At 43.3% G+C, this 18,759-nt stretch overlaps 1 protein-coding gene across 2 annotated transcripts in view; it reads left to right on the top strand.

The window, feature by feature from the left end:
• The window catches only part of PHRF1 (PHD and ring finger domains 1), a 429,596-nt gene that overhangs the window by 155,122 nt on the left and 255,715 nt on the right, over positions 1-18,759 (top strand). For both annotated transcript variants that reach the window (XM_078682828.1, XM_078682827.1), the window contains exons 6-7: positions 3,021-3,139; positions 9,684-9,778. In XM_078682828.1, coding sequence (XP_078538954.1) covers positions 3,021-3,139; positions 9,684-9,778 — 214 coding nt within the window. The remainder of the gene's footprint in view (positions 1-3,020; positions 3,140-9,683; positions 9,779-18,759) is intronic.

The raw sequence follows: 18,759 nt of genomic DNA, 5'->3' as shown, positions 1-18,759 counted from the left end.
TCACACAAATGACCCATCACATTGCTAAGTTCTACATCTGAAGACAAGATGAGAGCATCTCCCTGGTTACTTGTGCACAACATAAATCACTTCGCATGGACTCCGAGCCAAATTCCAACCCTTCTCTCCTCACATTCCTAGAGTGGTAGGCTGCCACTGGTCTGGGAAGGTGCTACTTTACAATAACATGATTAACCTTATTTCTAGTTATACCTAATAACTAATATTAAGTATTCATACTTAGCATGTTGCTTGTTTAGTAAAGCAACCCAGCAACCTGTCTGGAGCAGTGCGATTTAAATGTCAGCACAGTACTAGTTCTAAAAAGTAGGTCTACAATACCATTTGAACTGCCAGCAGCCACCACTGAAGACAATGCAGTTATACCATTTTCTGTTTTGAGAGGCTAAAGCAGGTAATCTAGAGTGACTAAGGATTCATCTGGAAAAAGAAGGGTCTCCTTAGACAAGGGAACAGAATTTGTATGAACTCATCCATTTTAGAATCTTCATTCTTTAACAAATTACTTATTTCTAGATGCTCACAAGTTTAGGAAAAAGAAGTTTGAGGCACAGCCATATTAAAATATTAGATTAGAATCACATACACTGAATTAGCAAAGCTGAAATTCAAACTTGGGCCCTGCTTTTCACTGGTTGGCCACAGGTCCACAATTTTTCAGCCTGGCCTTGAGAGATGTAATTTTAGTTTTGTGACCTTTGTTTAATCAAACACATGTATAGATAAAACAAAAAAATACATAAAAGGTCTTTAAGATACGTCATCTTCCTCAATAAGGTTGGTTTAGTTGTTAATCAACGTTTGCGTCCTTCGAGCACAGCATATCGTACGGGGCAGTAGATGAACCTGCTTAAGCACTGATTCCGCCTAAGAAGTGCCCTTCAATGCTATGATTGGTTGGCTATTACTTTATTTGGGCAATACTTTTTTCCTTTTGATTCAGTGTCTTTTTTAGGTCTTGCCTGCAGGTAGCTTAATTCATGTTTTGTAGACCTATTGTGAACAATATAATACTTAAAGTAAACTTTGGGTCATCCCCTTACTCATAGTTTGTTTGCTTTCTTGTCTCTGCTTCCCTCCTCCTGATTTGAGGAATTTCCAGTCTATTCTTGTGTTTGTATCAATCAGGAGCATTTCAGTGTCATTTTGATTTTGTATTTACTGCCATGTATTCTTTCATTGCAGACGTCATACCTTGTATTGTAGTGCATTTGTGGGACTATTTTCTCTCCCTCTCTCTATTCCTGCTCCTCCCTCCTCCACCGCCCCTGGGCTGTTAACTGAGCTACGTTGCACTGTAATCATTCCACAATGCCTACTCTTGTGTGCGCGTGCATAGCAGGCATCTTTAAACGTATTTTCCTATGCTTTAAAAACATACTTTCAAATATGGCCACCGTGGATGCACCTCTGGTGGCAGTACTTGACTAGGGAGAGGTCGACCCAATGCCTACTCTGTTTATTTTGGGTATTTAAAAAGCATGGGCTTGCTTAAACCACAAAAGCGCTGCACATAATTACCAATCAGTTAATTTAGAAGCTCTTCTCTCCTGAGTCGTCTGACAATGGCAGTATTCACAAAATGTGATGCTTGTAAGTCTCAAAATGTGTTTATTAGTTTGATAGAAGACTGCACTGCATTTGGTTTTGCTTTAGAGCACTGCTAAATCATCTTGCTAATTGAACTTAATGTTTGTCTCACTGAGGTGAATGCATCACACAGAGCAGGTTATTGCATCCAAGCAGGTGCTGGCCTGCCATGGCGTTGTGTGCATGCATTGGTAAGGCAGAGTTTCAACGGATCTTGAGTGAGTAACCATTTTTGTGAGGCTGAGTTTTAGTAGCTGGGGCGATTCTCCTAGAATGTTTTATGATTTTATATTTGGCATTTTATACTCCAAACTTCGCCATATGAAAAAAGAAATTGTATAATAAAAAGTACACATGGATAGATAGATTTTAAAGTTGGGCAGGTCTCCTTTTTTGTTGCCTCCTGCTTATGCTACATATTCCACTTCTCGGCGACTTTTAACTGAAAATGTAATGCAGTACACAAACCAGCACCAATAACACCAATACTACTTTCCTGTGAAAACAGACTTTGGCACTGCCTTTTCTTTTCTAGAAGAAACGTGAGCTCATATGTGGCATCCTTCTTGAAATGAACTATGTTTTAAGAAAGTCAATTTAAAGGTGACTCTGCAGTGTGTGGAATGAGCTAGCAGCAAGGATAATTAATTTTTTCATTTAGATTGAAAGATTTCTGCACCTCAAGATCTGAGATGGCATCCGCTTTTCTTTCATAAGCTAGCTGATTACACGTCTGAGATACCATGGATGTATGTTTTTCCCTGGGTTAACCCACCCTCAAATCTTTGGAGCGGTCATTGACTTCTCTAAGCTACCGCCAGTGCGCTTACTCCCATTGCCCTCAAACAGCTCTCTTTCAGGGAAGGCCTTGGACACTAAATCCTAATGCAAATTTTGGTTAAACTTCCCTTTGTCTTGTGTAGTAATGCAACACCTTTACCAAAGCACCTTTGACCGTTTTTCTACATGCACTGATCTGTCTCCAGGTGTCTATAATGCAGACTTAAGAGTAAAAAGGACAACACTGAGATGGTTCTTTGCATTTTTATAGTTCAAAGCACAAATTGTCACCAAAGTTCTTTCTCGTTTTTGTATCTGCATCAGAAGAGTGATAATACAAAAAATAGATCAACATTTTGACTTCCAGATTAACTATGAGGCTGCTGTTAACTTCCAGAGTCCTACTAAAACTCCTGAATTCATTTAATATCAAAGGTTTTATTTTTTTATTTGATGGATAAACTCGGTTGTCCTACTGTTGTATACTGGTACAGATCAAAGTTCGGTTGATCATTCTGACCGTGTTTCTCAAAGACTGTTTTGTAAGTAGTGCCTAGTAGAAGCCCAGTTAATCACATTCTCCCATCTGTGCTTTATGAACAAATGTGAATGTGCTTATTTTATTACAGGTTCCTGTTGAGAATCATGCAGCGGAAGATGCAGAAGATGACGATTCAACCAACTGTGAGGTGTGTGGGCGGTGTGACAGAGAGGACCGCCTACTTCTGTGTGATGGCTGTGATGCAGGGTACGCATTGCTGGATAGAGAACTGCTTAAACTGACATGTTATGTGCATAGTACATCCTTGTATATATTTTCCTCTGCTTCTGTTCTGTCCTTGTTATGTGTGTGCTCTTCTGGATGTGATGTCCAACTTTCTTACTTGTTAACTATGCACTATCGCCAACTGATGACTACACCACCTGTGTTTTTTTCCATAGTGATATGCACTGCAAAACCAGGCTTCTGCCACGAAACACCCTTCAATCATACATGGCACAACCACTCTGCTTTCATTGAGCTAGTTGCAATTATTCAAGCATACCTGAAGCGTTCCCATTTATAGCTTAGCATATGAGTTTAAAGCCTCTTCTAGGGGCATCTAGCCTGGGTGTTGAGGTAAAAGGTCAAAAGCAGCCAATGGTTACTCCTCCGAGTGAACTTCTTTCTAATCACCAAGTCTTGGCTAGCCAACTCCTCATCCTTTGGTTACATGGTGCCATATAGCTACACTTTCATTTAGGATAATCTAGAAGAGCTGCAGATCTGGCCACAAAAGCCTCGGCAATAGCATGTGCATCAAGGCCCTTAAGTTATCTCTTCAAGGTCATAGGACTCTGCCGAGAGACCTGCCACAACATTTACAAAATGATTTCATGCAGTAGTCAACCAGACCCAGCAAAAAATATCACACACTGCTTCTCAGCCCTACTCTATAAACTTGTTGTCATAACCCAGCATAGTGTCCACGAACCTTTACACATAAAAGGCCACTGCTTCAATATAATAATCCAACACTTCATACCATTTGGTAACATTAACCCACCACAGCCATGGATTCTGATCACAAACTGCTCTCAAGCATAAACACCATACCAAAAGGTAGGCAAAGAAAGCCATCTTTTCTGTTCAAGAAACAAAATGAAAGCAACCATATTCAAATTTCCACTAGAGAACAATTGCCCTAAACACCTAAACCTAACTTCAGTGAGGCACTCGCCAATTTCATATTTCAAACTGTGGATAAATATTTGCCATGCCTAAATTAGTAAGCACGGTGTAGAAAGTGCAGCAATCCCTGGTTCACAGACATGCTCAACATTCTTGTAAGAGTGCCAGAAAAAAAGAATGCTAATGGGACATATCCCCTATCCCCAACTCCACGACTAACCTCGGAAATTACACCACAGAGGCATTCACAGCACAAATTATTTACAGTGAATGAGTCCCGCAATAGACTTTGAGAACACTTTAAAGAAATACAGTTCCTTATCAGCCCTGATTTCGCCAATGTTGCGGATATGTGTTTATTAAATCTTTACACGGTATGGCCCAGTTTTAGGTTTTCTAGACCATACAAGCTCAGTCCATTATGGTAATTTACCACCATGAGACCGGGAATCGGATGGACTGTAACCCAAGTGGTAGCAGGGGATCTTTACCTCCTGACAGAGTGTTGCTAACTACAAAATCTGAGGACTCCTTCAACAAAGAAAAATGTGCTCCATGCCAAACTAATCCAAAAGAAAAGCTAACATCAACTACGGTTGGACAGAAGAGAGTTTGAGATGCTGCAGGAATACGACTAAACAAAGTTCACAAAACTGATTGGTGAAAAGGATAAAACATTCTACTGTTGCAACAAGTGCTACAAGTTGTATGCAATAAAAAAGCCTGTAAAAAATGTAGCAGAAGACAGTGAATCGCAACAAAAACAGAGGAGTCTTAGAAAGTGACAACAACCAAACCCAGTGCCCATTCACTTAGAAGATTGAGGGCTACCCCTCGCCCACCTCCAACAATTGATCAGAAAGCAGAGGATCTACAATGTAATATCTGTGGTTTAGCCAGAATAAGGGCCAAAGGTATTGACAAAAGAATAAAGTAAAGTTTGTGAGTCTTAAAGGGCAAGCATGTTTTTATCTGCAAAAAGTTTCTTCCAAGATTACGTTTTTAGCCGAGTACCTGATCTAAACAGCGAGGTGAATACATTTGCAGTGGATTTGTGCATACATTTGAAAATATGTTGCTGTTGGGAGCTCAATGTACATTCATAACAGACAGCCTTCAGATAAGTTTGCACTCTTTGAAAAAGCGAATGACGTTTTAAAGCCACTCTTGAGCTTTGGCTACGGGTTCACACTCATTGAGATGAGAGAAATAATGATCAACATTAATGAAACTGTATTGATTCATAATAGTCAAAGTGAGAATGTTCAGTGACAGAGTTCGTTTTTGTCATTCTAACAAAAAGAATGAACTACTTGTGGTGTCTGCTGATTTGACCCTGAAGTTCTTGCTGCCAAAATAAGATCACAGCATGCAGTAAAATCAGCAGCAACCATTTTAAGAAACAACCTGAACGATTTAGATTTTGGATTTAATGGCAAATTTTGTGGTGCTCCAGAGCTCCGCGAATCATGGGAGTCAAACAGAATGCCTGATGTTGTCTTAACAATTTTTACATCATTGTTTAATATCCGCGAAGCAAAACATATACAAACTAAATTTCCTGCGTAAGGAACAGAAGCTGACAACATTGATGATGGCTTTGGAGATGTATGCGAAGAAGTTGAAGACAATCCCATGAACCGACAGCCTTATGCTGTGCAAATGTACTGTCTTTTCCAAATCATGTTTTATGAATTACTTCACGGCATAAAGAAAACTCCGCTACACATGACTGTTCACGCAATCAATGACAAGTGCAAAAGTAGAGAGAGAATCACTTCTAAGAATAGGATTGGGGTATCAACAAGTTGTAATGATCTAGTACGATTAGAAACTTGTTAGTAGCTCATGCTGTAAAATCTTGTTAATCCGACAGTACTCCGCTTCTAAGTCACTTTAACCGGAAAGGATTTACAATTGCTGCTCTTGATGATTTTGAACACCGCTGTTCTTTGTCTAGAACATCCAGCACACATGATACTGTCATGGTGTTTTTTCCAAGCATGGGCCAAAAATCCGTTACGCTTGCGGAATTTGTGGATTTATGGCAATTTCGCGATCCGCGAATCTCGCGAAATTGCCGAAAATTCGCGAGCGGGCAGATTTTTAATTTTTTTTTATGGCCAGCTCACTCAAGGGACCCCTGCGCTCTTCGGCGCGATGGCATAGTAACACACACATGGGCACTGGAGACAACTCTTCTGGCACTTTACGCAGCTGTAGTGTAGGAAAAGCACTATACATTTACCCAGCGAGGTAGCACTTACTGAATAGCCAGTAGAAAGTACTCCAGGTGAGAAGAGGTATCGCACAAAACTGTGGCGTCTTCTTGGATAAATATGAAGGGTTCATTCTGGCACGATGCTCCTGTCACAAAAATTAAACCTCAACAGGAAGCACTTACAGCAGGTGCCCGAGTTGAAGCTCAAGTTCAGTAACACATTCATCAGCCCAAAAACAATCGTGAGCTTTGTCGAGGCTGGGCAGTTTTGCTTTCTCCCCATATCTACAGTCGAAAATGAGCTGTGCTGCTGTATGGAGGGGGAGGCCTTTGCATCCTTCACTTTCACGAGCTCAATCCCTGTGCAGTTCCTGTGACCAGGGGCTTCTTTCTCCTCATCTGCTGCTCTGATCGGTCTCTTGTCACCACACACAAGAGGCATGTGAACTCGCATAGAAGCCTGCCCGTTTGGCCCCGCCCCACACACAAGCAGTGTGCACCGTCTTCCCGCTATTTACCCACTATGATGGACAGCTCACTCAAGGGCCCCCTGCACCCTTCGGCGCGATGGCTTATTAGTAACACACATATGGTCACTGGAGACCACTCTTCTGGCACTTTACGCAGCTGTAGTGTAGGAAAAGCACTATACATTTAAAAATCCGCGAGTTCGTGTACTTGCAAAACCTGTGCTACAAAAAGATTTCTCTGTTGATATGCTCTTCTCAACTGTGCAACATTCTGCAAATGCAGCACTAACGTTTGCCCAAATAAATAAAGTGAATTTGGAAAATGAGTCTAAAAAACGAGCGATAAATGTTTGTTTTTCATATTCTGATTATAAACATTGTTTGATGTATACATAAAAGGATTTTAAAAAATGATTTGTTTAATTTCTATTTATGTCTATTCTTCCTCTATTATAGCCACCATTATGGAAAATGGCGGGTTACTCTGAGGAGGTTTCTGTCTCTATATGACTAGCTGACTGCCAAAATCTAAGTTTGATTCCAAACCCCATTGTATTTCATATAGGTCAAATATTCATTTATCTAAGCAGAACGATGCAAACATTAGATTACTTCCACTCTGCACACCTGCCATCTGTGCTGCAAATCCTGCTCTTTCATACACACAATGCAGGAAATTGGAATGCTCAAATGCACAGGCTCCACACAGATGTGAGCGGTGCCCATATACCTGAAAGGGATAGGATCCGTTATAGTAAAAAACAAAAAAGTCCTCCTCGTGTCACTTATTCTAATAATGTTTTCAACAAATTGTAGTCTTGCACTCTTGCATTCACTCAAATACACACTGAACCCTATTATATGTAAAAATGTCTCATTTATTGGAATATAAAACGTATAAAGTGATGCTATATTGAAACGATACATATATTCCTCTGTTTATCACAAATAGACTTTCTTTATACAAAAATCTGATATATATAGAACATCAAAATTAATAACACAATTAATAAATGTCCATAGATAATTTTAGAAGAGCCCCACTCGAAATCAAGAGATTTGGGCATCCTTGCCTTCATCGTGAAGCCTCCATTCAACACTGTTCGACTTGCTCACTTTTTCTCCTACACATTCAGTTCATCTGTGGATGCGGGCCCAGTTAATCAGATTATCCCTTGTGCGGACTGTCGGCGTTAACTGTGAAAACAGATGCAAAAAGAACAATTGATATACAGAATACAGAACTATTACATAAATTCACCCCTGTACAGTGTTCTGGGCCTAAATCCATCGTTTTTTTGCTCACCATGCCATTCCAGTTGGTACCCAGCCTTATACAAATCAGTCTTGGGAACAGTCCAGCCCAAGCTGCCAGGCCACGTCCTCCCTGGACTGGAAACAAGCATCCTAGGACCAGTTTCGAGCTTTCAGCCCTCATCAGCCAGGATAGCTTGACTCCATTGGAATGGAGAGCACAGGACTGGGCATACCCGTCCCACTCGGGGTGACAAATGCAAAAAGAACAATATCATACATTCACCCCAACACTGTGAAAACAGAGCATGGACAAGCTTACAGCTTCTAGTGCCTCTTTCTGTCATAGAAATGGAGGCAAGTTGGACGCCGCTTACAGTCCAGGTGGTTGGCTATAGCTGCATTGGTTCCACCTACCACTGCTGAGTTCTGGGGCATGCAGAGAAGGCTGGGCTGTAGCAGCAGACAGGATATTGGAGACCATGCTGGCGCGAACGCGGCCATCTTAGTCTCTGTTCAATCCCACTTTCTTATTTTTTAAATTTATGAAGTACCTTTGGTGTTTGTAAATATTCTCACCTTCTGGCAGCTAGACATTACAGTTATTTGTTAATTAATGGATTGGCTCCTGCATCTTCAAATGGCTCTTCCGGCCTTTTCATTTCTAATGCCATTCATGAACATTTACTCTGGGTTTGTACAGCTATTGTCACCTTCTGAAGGCATACCGTTATTGAAATAATCTTCAGGTCTGTCAGGTGAGCTTTCAAGCAATTATCTTCAAGCACTGCTGCTCTATTAATAGCTTTTGGACTGATACCCAGTTTTACTGGAGTGCATAGTAATTTAGCTTGATGCAGCTTGGGAGTCTCTTATGCAATCCTTTTGTTTCCCTTTTTGCAAAAGTTTGAAATACTGGTGATGTAGAAGCTTTGCTCATTACATGTAAAATGTCTTTTGTGTCATGTTCTCTTCACTATGATTGAAAGGAAGATCTAAATTCTATTGAAGTGAAGATAGGCTGATAAAACATAGAAGATCAAAAGAAGAGTTTATAAATTAAAAATACATTGAGGAAGCTGACAGTAAACATTTAGGCGCTTTAGACCCTTCTGCTGTTACTCCTTCCCTAACCATTCATTATGCCTCTCTTTCTAAAACTCAATAAAAAAGAAAGAACAATTGAAGCATTTAATGTGCCTCTTCCACCTTTCTTTGAAGATGGGTTGAAAGGCAATTCACAACAATTTCCAGCCTATTTTGCTGTTCTTTTCTGAGGACCAAGGCATGATGTTTTATTTCCTAAAATGTGGTAGAGGTCAGTTAGTACAATGGATGAAGTAGCATGTTCTCTTATTCATCATGACCTCCAGTGTAAAGCTAGGTCTTCCGAAGTCCTGATGTCTTTTCCCAAGTTCTGCGGTTTTGGGTTCAAAGTTGTGACAGTGCTGTATGTGTATATTTTGGCCCAAATCTGCTTGCCTTCAGTGAGCAATGTCCAAATGAAACAAAAGCCTTAATTGCAAGAGAATGATTTTTGAACTATCAATATAATATATGCTGTTTGCTAGAACACATGCCTCAAAGCTTACAAACATCACAGTTAACATGTTTTTCTTCTCAATAACAGTATAACTAATTTTGATCTCGCATTGCTTTCTCCTTGTTTCATTAGATATCATATGGAATGCCTTAATCCTCCTCTGAGTTCTGTCCCCGTAGATGAGTGGTTTTGTCCAGAATGCGCAGTCACTAACCCGCCTGCTGATGGTAAATTCTACTTTTCTTTGCTTGTCACACTTCTTATAGTCATTGCTTATAATGTGGTTAGAGGAGGGAAACTAGACTGTTCCACTAATCTAGGTGTCCAGTTCATTCTGTTTAGATTGTGGCACTTTTTCCTTCCAGTAGCACGATTGTTGTAGGTTTTAGCATTGCATGTAAACACAAGTTAATTGCTTTCGGTAATGCTCTTCTTGGTAGATCCTCTGTCTAGCTGCAGCTTCCTCACGTTTCGAATATTCCCCACGCATCAGACTGGAACGTGATTTTGTTTTTCATAGTACCTGTGTGTGCCTGGAAGGTGGCGCAATGCTGATCTGCAATGGGTTAGTTCTGCTCGAAAAATTATGTGTGGGGCAAATAATGGCTCCCCTCCCACATTGCTTTTCAGACAGTCCTCGCCCCCAGGCTTATAGCCCCAAAAGCAAATTGGTAGACCACTGTGCAGATTCCTGGTCTTGGGATCTTATTAATGGGTAGAGTTGAATTACAGAACAGGGAGGATGGGAGGAACTGTGGGGAATCTGCAGCTAAACATAGTCTCTACTAAAGAGAGCATTACTAAAGGTAGGTAATTTGTTCTGATAGAATTTTAGGTTCCGCACCATTTGAATAGATAAAGCAGCACCTATTTGGAAGAGGGCCTGTTGGTGCACTCAAACAAGAAAGTCCTGCAAATACTACTGGGCAAAATGCTGTTCTTGTTGAACCTAAATGTTAGGACAATTATGCCCACGTAGCTGCCTGGCAAATGTGTAGAATGGGGACTGCACGTGCCACAGCATTGGTAGCACCTTAGACCCTGGTAGAATGAGTCCATTGTGTGGAGGCTGCTTCTTCACCAAGGCATAGCAGGTCTTAAAGCAGAGTACAATCCAGTGTGAGTTGGTATTCTTCTGCACAGTCTTTTTTCAATCCAGTGAACTTCACAAAGAGCTGATCGTCTACCCAGTAATGTTTGGTATGATATGTGTAGAATCTTAGTGTTCTCCTGTGGTCCAAGCGCAGTGGACACTCCTCCTCCTTAGAGGGGTGAGTTGGAGCATAGAATGCTAGCCGAGTGATAATTTGGCCAGTGTATAATGGCGTCATAATTTTGGCAGAAAGGATGCCGTGTTCCGTAGAAACAAGTTGTCTGGGAAGAATATTGTGTATGGAGGATTAACCCACAGTCCCTGAAACACACTCTCACTGTGCTGAGGTAATAAACTGTAAGGAACAGCTGTGGAGCTACTTGAATAGAGTGCACATCAGACAAGGACGAGATTGAGGTCCCACTGGGGCATCACAAAAGGAGAAGGGGGGTGGTGGGTAGGAGGGGCATATGTTATAGTCCTTCAAAGACTCCATCACAACAGGTGACTTAAACATTGAGGGGTGATCAGGCAACCAAAAGAAGGCATAAAGCGCTAAAAGATAACCTGTAACCGTGCCCAAAGCAAGCCCTTACCAAGCAAGAGATCAAACAAATGTAGGAAACTGCCCCTTCTTGTCATTGTCACCCTACTTTTTGCCACTGGTACTGATGTTTTTCGACTAATGTTCATTGGGTTCTTGCTAACCAGGCCTAAGTGCCAGTGCTCTTTCCGTAAAAACAAGGTGAAATGGTCTGCATGTCACACAGTTGGCACTCCTGTAAGTCCCTGGTAAAGGGTACCCCAGGTGCCAAAGCATGGGTACCAAAGAGCGTCCCTAAGGGCTGCAGCATGTAGTGTGCCACCCTAAGGTGCCCCCATACAAATTGCATGCAGCCTTCTATTGCAAACTGTGTGTCATGGTGCAAACCACAAGTGAAAACATTACACGCCGCACTCCCTATGTGCCATGCCAAAGTCCCTACAGGTAATATATGTAAGTCACCCTTACAGCAGGCATAGTAGTCCTAAGGCAGGGTGTATTCTATTAGGATTACAGTTTTCCGTTTTTACAGATTTTTACAGATACATACATTTAGCAAAGAATGTGTTCCCTGTCTAATTATTTTTAAAAGCGGAACAATACCGAAAATTGTGCTTTTTGTGGGTGACTTTCCATGCTCTCTTTCGTAATTTCCAAGACAACAGCTGAGCATGAGACAGCATAAAAAGTTAAAAATATATATATATAAAAAGTTGTGATTTCCTTAAATACCTGCATATATTAACATATATTTGTATTATAATAGTGATATTTACCAATGGGCATAATATTTCACTAGATTTGGCTTATTAATTTGTGAAAACGCGAAATGCAGCAAAGTATGGTTGCATGTTTTCCAGTTAATTAAATGTGGATATATACTATTTTATGACTCAATTTATTCTCAGAACACAAAATAAAAATGGATAAATAGCAAAAAGACTGCCAAAAAATGAATATGTATAAATACAGATGGAAATGTTGAAAAAATAAATACCATAAAACTGGGAGTCCTAATTATATTACATGTGAGAGCATATCTACTCATGCTGTGCTATCTAGTTCAATTACTAGATGGTTCAAGTGAACAGGGAAGCCATCTTAAAAACATGGACTGGCCAGTGGTCAATGCGAGTTTCCCAGCTACATAATGGCTTCACTGAAACATATGGTGTTTGGTATCAGACTCCTTGTCTTAATAAATCTGTACTGATGCTGATTGAAGATTTGTTATGAATTGCACATATAGGTGCCCCCTGAAAAACCTACCAATATCTAGTGTGCTGGCTGACTGATCTCGTCCAGCCTGCCACCACAGACATGTTTCTGACCTTCTGCAGGTGAGAGCTCATGCTCTCTGAGGCCAGAAACAATGTCTGCTCTCGAGGAATATGTTCATTCCTCCATCAGCAGGATGGCTAGTGTTTTAGCATATTAAGGTCAGGGGCTTCAAAGCCCCTTGTATTTGTATGAGATTTATAAAGTGCTGGAATCGCCCCAGAAGGGTTATCTCCGTGCTGCAAGAGAAGAATATGCACCTTTGATATGTGACCATGGCTTCCCCCAGACCTGGGAGATGCCACCCCCTGCCCTGAGGCCCATTTGGCACCAGGACAGGCGGAAAATTAGCTATGTTGCACCACCAGGCTAGTCAAACCCCTATGGTGGGTTGCATGACATGCTCTACAAAATAAGGATTCACCCCCCCCCCTCTTGTTTTTGGTGGAATTAGGAACCCTGGAACAATGTTATGCCTACTCCACACAGGAAGTGGTCATATAGGGGTCGGCTACTACCCTTAACATCCCATAACTACCCTAAATTCAGTATTTAGGCGGCCCCTAGGCACCAGGACCACCTGACCCAAGAAGGACAAAGAAGAGCCGAAGTATGCAACAGCTGAAGTCTAGCTGTTGACTTTGTGTCAAACCCTGCCTGCCTTCTATCTCGACAATTACAAAGACCTGACTAGTCCAGCAGCTGGTCATCTTCCAAAAGTCTTGGAGGAGTACCAGCACTTCGCCAACACGGCAGCATCTCCCCTGAAGTAGAGGAGCCACTTCCATGCAGCCTGCAGGCACCGACCGCAACCTCCGGGTCACCGATCTACTGACCACAGGGTCCACTGAAGAAGCAGCCTTCCAGGATGAGGTCGGGTTTATCTCCCCACCAAGTTTGGAGATGCCAGGACTCCAAGGAGCTAGGCTGCACCAATACTCAGAGTACTGGACCCCAACCCCACCAAGACTGATCTACCTTCAAGGGACATCAGCATCCCCGAGGCCAGCACCAAGAGTGGCCCTGCTGTCCTGTTTTGTTCCCATCGTCCGGTCGATCCTAAAGTCAGAGCCTCCAACTCAAGCGACCTGCTAGGCAAAACACCTCTGCGCCCTAGCACCAGAGACCCTCAAGAACCAAGCCCCTGGGTCCTGGCAGACTTGTCCCCAAGTCCCGACTTCCAGCATTTTTCTGCTTACAGGATTCTCTATAGACTTCAGCAGTAGTTTGCGGCTACCCTTGTGACCAGCACATCTTCACCACGGACACCCCATAACATGGGACCCAAACCTGCTGGTGGTTCTAAGGACCTTATCCCCTACTTACCTTAAGTCCTGAAGTACAGTCCTGTAAGTAATTTGCAAGTGACCCTTTGCAGTTTGTTTCTCACATAGGAAAATATTACCGCGTTTGAGGCTCATGCCTCAAATTGGCCTGATTTTCAAAACACTTAATAAATATAGCGAACTCGAAAATTACTTACCTAATCTCGTAGATCTCGGTGTAAAAATAATTATAAAAATGTGATTTTTCAAAATTGGTGTCGAATTTCCCTATTGAGTGGGTGTCTAGATTATTGGCTCGGTTTGTGCAACAGATACTGAACACTACCCTCTGATAAGCCTAAGGCTGTTCGTCTACTACCACAATAGAGCACCTTGGGATTGCTTGAGCTAGCCACTGTCCACTAGCAAAGGATTTCTGGACTCTATACAGTGTAATACAATGAGGTGAACTGTGCAGAGAACCAGCTTCCAACAAATAACAGGATGTTAGAGAGTTTTGCCCGGATGGGATCAGTCTGGCTTGTGCCGCACCAAACCTCAAACTTTTCTGAATGACTGACATATACACTTTTGCCGAGGGACGCCTAGTAGTCAAAATGATAACAGCCACCTCCAGAGGATGTTAGAAGGTGTTCAGCCTTTGCCGCTCAATATCCAAGCATGAAAGTGGAAATTGTGATGGCCTGGGTGCAGAATGCAGCCCTGCTGCTGGTGACAGCAGAGCCTCCTGGAGGGACATCCTGATTGGAGGGCAAATGCTCAAGCCCATGATTTCTGGATACCACACTGATGTTCTTGAGAACTTGGGGCAGTAGTGGTATTGGCGGAAAGGCATACAGGAGTCCCAAGTTCCTCTCGAGGTGGAACGCATCTCCGAGCAAAAGACGCCAAGAGGCACTAGTGGGACCAAAAGGTAGCATAGCAAATTGAAAGAGTTCCTGACCCAGCATGCAGAGCCGGTGGGCCGGCAGGATGGGGATATGGAAATAGGTGTCCTGCAGGTCCAATGCCACCATCCAGTCCCAACACCATCCTCCCGTCTCCAGAGTTCAGAGCAGCCAGACCTGGGCCAAGGTGAGCATTTTGAGCTTTTCCTTCCAGATAGGTGGTGATAGAGGCAGGTCTAAAGTAGGACAGGGGCCTCCATCTTTATTGGGCATCAGAAAGTGCCGGAAATAACAACTTTGATCTTCTTCTGGTGCAGGCACCCTCTGGACAGTCCCTATGGCCAAAAGGGCATGAACTTCCTGCCGCAAAATTGACAGATGGTCCTCCATTAGTAATTGGGTGGCTAGCTGAAGGTGCAGCAATCCAGAAATGAAGAATAAAGTATAGTCTTTGCAGGACCCACATGTCTCATATGATTCCTTGCAAACCCAGATGTAATCGTTGCATTCTGCCTCCATCTGGGTGGCTATGGCCTTGCAAGGTTATACTACCAGGGTTTGCCAGGTGGAGCGGGCTGCTGGGTTGGGGGAGCTGTGAACTGGTCTGCTTGCTGAATTTGGCTGCAAGGGTGGTGGGCACCGCAGCCTCTCCTGCAAATTGACTGGGTACCTGTGGGGCTGAACAGGCTGGCGGTAAGGGATTCCTCTTTTAAAGCAGTGCAAGAAACGAAAAAATGTTGTGGTTTGTGGGACAAAAAGGCACAGAGTGAGCAGTGCCCTGTTTTCTTTGAAATGTTTAAGAGTGGAGTCAGTCTTGTCCTCAAACAGGTGAGTCCCAACTAAGGGCATGTCTCACAAGACACCCTAAGCCGGACTCTGTGTTCCTGGAAGAATCTCAATTCCGCTCTAAAAATCCCTCTACTCCACTTTCCGCACTTCTGGATAAGGATGGCAGATGCCTAGACTCCAATTGCAGGGCGGCCAGCTCATTTGCAATTCTAGGAAGGTATGACCGTCAAATATGGTCAGATATTGCTCCTTACACCAGCCAGCTTCCTGAGGACGTCAAGGAGGAGGCCAAGAAAATTCTACATGAAGGTGAACGCACATCTAGTGAAATCATTGATTCTGCCATGGACTTTGCTATCACAGGGTTCAGGCACTTAGCAGGAACAGCAGTTTTCAGACAACAAGGTTTGCTCAAGGTCACCTCCTTCTGCCCTGAGGTCCAGAACAAGATCTTGGATCCACCATACGATGGGGAGGCCCTTTTTGGGAAATAGAGCTGGCCTTTCAGGCTATCAAGGCAGATACAGATACTGCCAAGTTTTCGGGAACCTTACTATTCTGGAAAGTGCCTTTTCGTGCCTCTCGAGGAAGAGGACAACTTTCATTCAGAGGTGGATATCAACTGTACCGTTACTCTTCTTGCTCCTCTAATGCACAATTTTACTGTTGCCAATACCAGCAAAGGCAGCAACCTCAATCCTCCTATGTCAGACCCAGTAAAGGAAAAGCATCACTTTCTGGTAAAGATACCAATTGTCTTGGTAGCCAGAAGCCACCACCAGTTCAATATGCTCACTTTGATCTCAAGTCAGCACCCCATATTTTTACAAAGTGCTTTGCACCTGTGGCAGCATTTCTCAGACCACACCCCCATCAAGTCTTTCCATATTTGCTTACTGGGTGGTCAAGGCGTTTTCCAAAGAATCGGTGCGATCATCCCAAAGGCCTGCACAGCTCTCTTCTGACAGCTAGGTCCTACTCTCAGTCTGCAAAAATCCAATACCGAGACCATCTCAGACTATGACATTTCTGAGAGTCAAGTTAAGCACAGTATCCTCAAAAGTGCACCCCACAGAGGAACGACAACAATGACTTACCATGCTGACTATGTCCGTCCAAGATTTAAAGTCTTTCTGTCCACTACAAATCCCTTCTAGCGATGTCTTCATGCATTCCGCTCACCCCATTCTGCCACCTAATAATGCGTCCTCGTCAAGAATTGGACAAACTGTAGATGCAACTTAAAGGATTCTTCAACAACCTAATCAGGATTGCTCCATGCATGCTGAAGGCCTTAGGGTGGTGGACAAAGCAGCAACATTTGTCACCCTCTCCTTTTAACGAGTGGCAACCCCTCTAGTTATCACCACCAATGCTTCCTAAGTAGATTAGGTGTAGTTTCACTTGAGAGGCTCCCAGTGGATCACATATATTGCAACCTGGATAAAAACAATTTTAGAAGGATACTTCTACCTGCAGATTCCTCACCTGTAGAGCAATCCCAGGTGTCCGACATGATCCCGAAACTTCAAAGTTATCACCTCTCTGTTTAGGGTCGCTGGCTTTGAACAGTGATGGTAGTGTTAGGCAATGTCCCCAGGCGGTATAGCTTCCACAACATAGCTCATTCACTCTGAAAAGATTTCTTTCCTCAAATCCAAACAATTTTGTACAGTACCTATGTCTCCCCTGAAAGAAATCAGGGTTTTAACCCTGTAGCGTTTATGAAGAACGGATGTCCATTACGTACCCCAACACTATCGGTCTCTGTTGCCTGGTATCATACCATGACTCTCGGGCATGTGCTTTCTGTCGCAGTCTGCACCCTAAGGCTATTACAAAGAGAAAAGCAAAGCTCTTTATGGCCAGAGCAGGAGATGACCAAAGAAGATACAATGCTCGCTTCAAGTCCCCCACCTTCCTCTGCTGGGAGGAAAAAATAAACATCGGGAGCACAAGATGCATTCTACAGGCAAGTCTCCTCATTGCTCCATCTCCCACAGAACCATCCTACTCTGAGCCGGGGTTGGTATACTTGACTCGGGCAGTTCGTCCTCTGAGCAGCCCTGCTCCAACTACTGCACTGGTACCAGCCCCGGATCGACATCAAATGTCTCCTGCTACCTCGGCGCTGGCCCATCCCCTCCTGTGCTTCTGATTTTGGCATCAGTCTTCCTCGAGTTTCTGGCACCAGGCTCTGATCCAACAGCATTTTTTAATGAAGTGTATTCCATCCTTGCGAGGGCCTCTGTCGTTTGGCTCTCGTTCAGGCCTCAAGACTCCATATGGATACCAGATTTTTATGCCTGTGGCCCGCTACCTATCAGCTACGTTCCCTCTGATCCGAAATTAACTGCACACTGTTTCTACCCAGCAATACGTTATTTAGCAGAGCTCCCTTGGATGGCTCCGCTACCACTGGTTTTGTCTCCACCTCTGCCTCAGTCTGCAGTGTCAGATATAATGCTATTGGTGCCATACCTGAAGCCACTCCGTAGATTTTGTAGAAAGGCCAATTGTCTTATTGAAGAGGAGTACAAGAACTGACTCCATGTACTTTTTGGGACTTACTCCAATCTCCTCGATCTTTATCCATTTGGGGTTACAGGTGGGGATGAAAATCAAAAGCAAGACTTCCATTGCGTGTCCTCCTCCAGTAGCCTGGATACCTCCCCTGAACTGGCCATGGAGTGTCCCACTGGCCCACCAATTCCTGAGGTCATGTCCTTTCATAAACTGTTGCAGAGGTATTCCATCGAGGGCTTCCAATCACGGATGTCGAAACAAATGTCCTTAGTGAGGTCTTTTTGGCATCACCACCAACTACACAGTCACTACTCTCATTCAGTGACGCCGTTCTGGATCCAATCATGGCTGCATAGGTGAAGCCATATACGGCCCCAGGGGTTTACAGACTAGTGGCGGATGCTATTGCCCAGCTCCAAGTGACCCACCCTTTCGCTCTACCCAACCTTTGTCTGGTGATGCAAGCTACCTGCTAAACAGGCAAATCGGGGAACTTTCCCGACATTTCATTCTCACAAGGAATCCTAGCGTCTGAAAACCTGCTGTAAGAAGTCCTTTTCAGCGGCATGCTCATGTCCCTAAAATCCATTATTGCCAACTGCCACCTCACACAAAACACTCAAGCTTTGTGGGTTATGAAGCAGATAGTGGTGGTGCATGTTCCGGAGGATAATAGGGCTTATTTCCAAGAAGTCCTACATGATAACTGGAATGCCTCCAGACATATTATCAAGTCCGATTTGGACACAGTAGACTCTGTGGCCCCAGGCTGTAGACACTACTATTTCTATCTAGAAACATGTCT

Source organism: Lissotriton helveticus, chromosome 3_1, assembly GCF_964261635.1.
Source record: "Lissotriton helveticus chromosome 3_1, aLisHel1.1, whole genome shotgun sequence".
In the NCBI taxonomy this organism is placed as follows: domain Eukaryota; kingdom Metazoa; phylum Chordata; class Amphibia; order Caudata; family Salamandridae; genus Lissotriton; species Lissotriton helveticus.
This window is presented reverse-complemented; position numbering and strand designations above follow the sequence as displayed.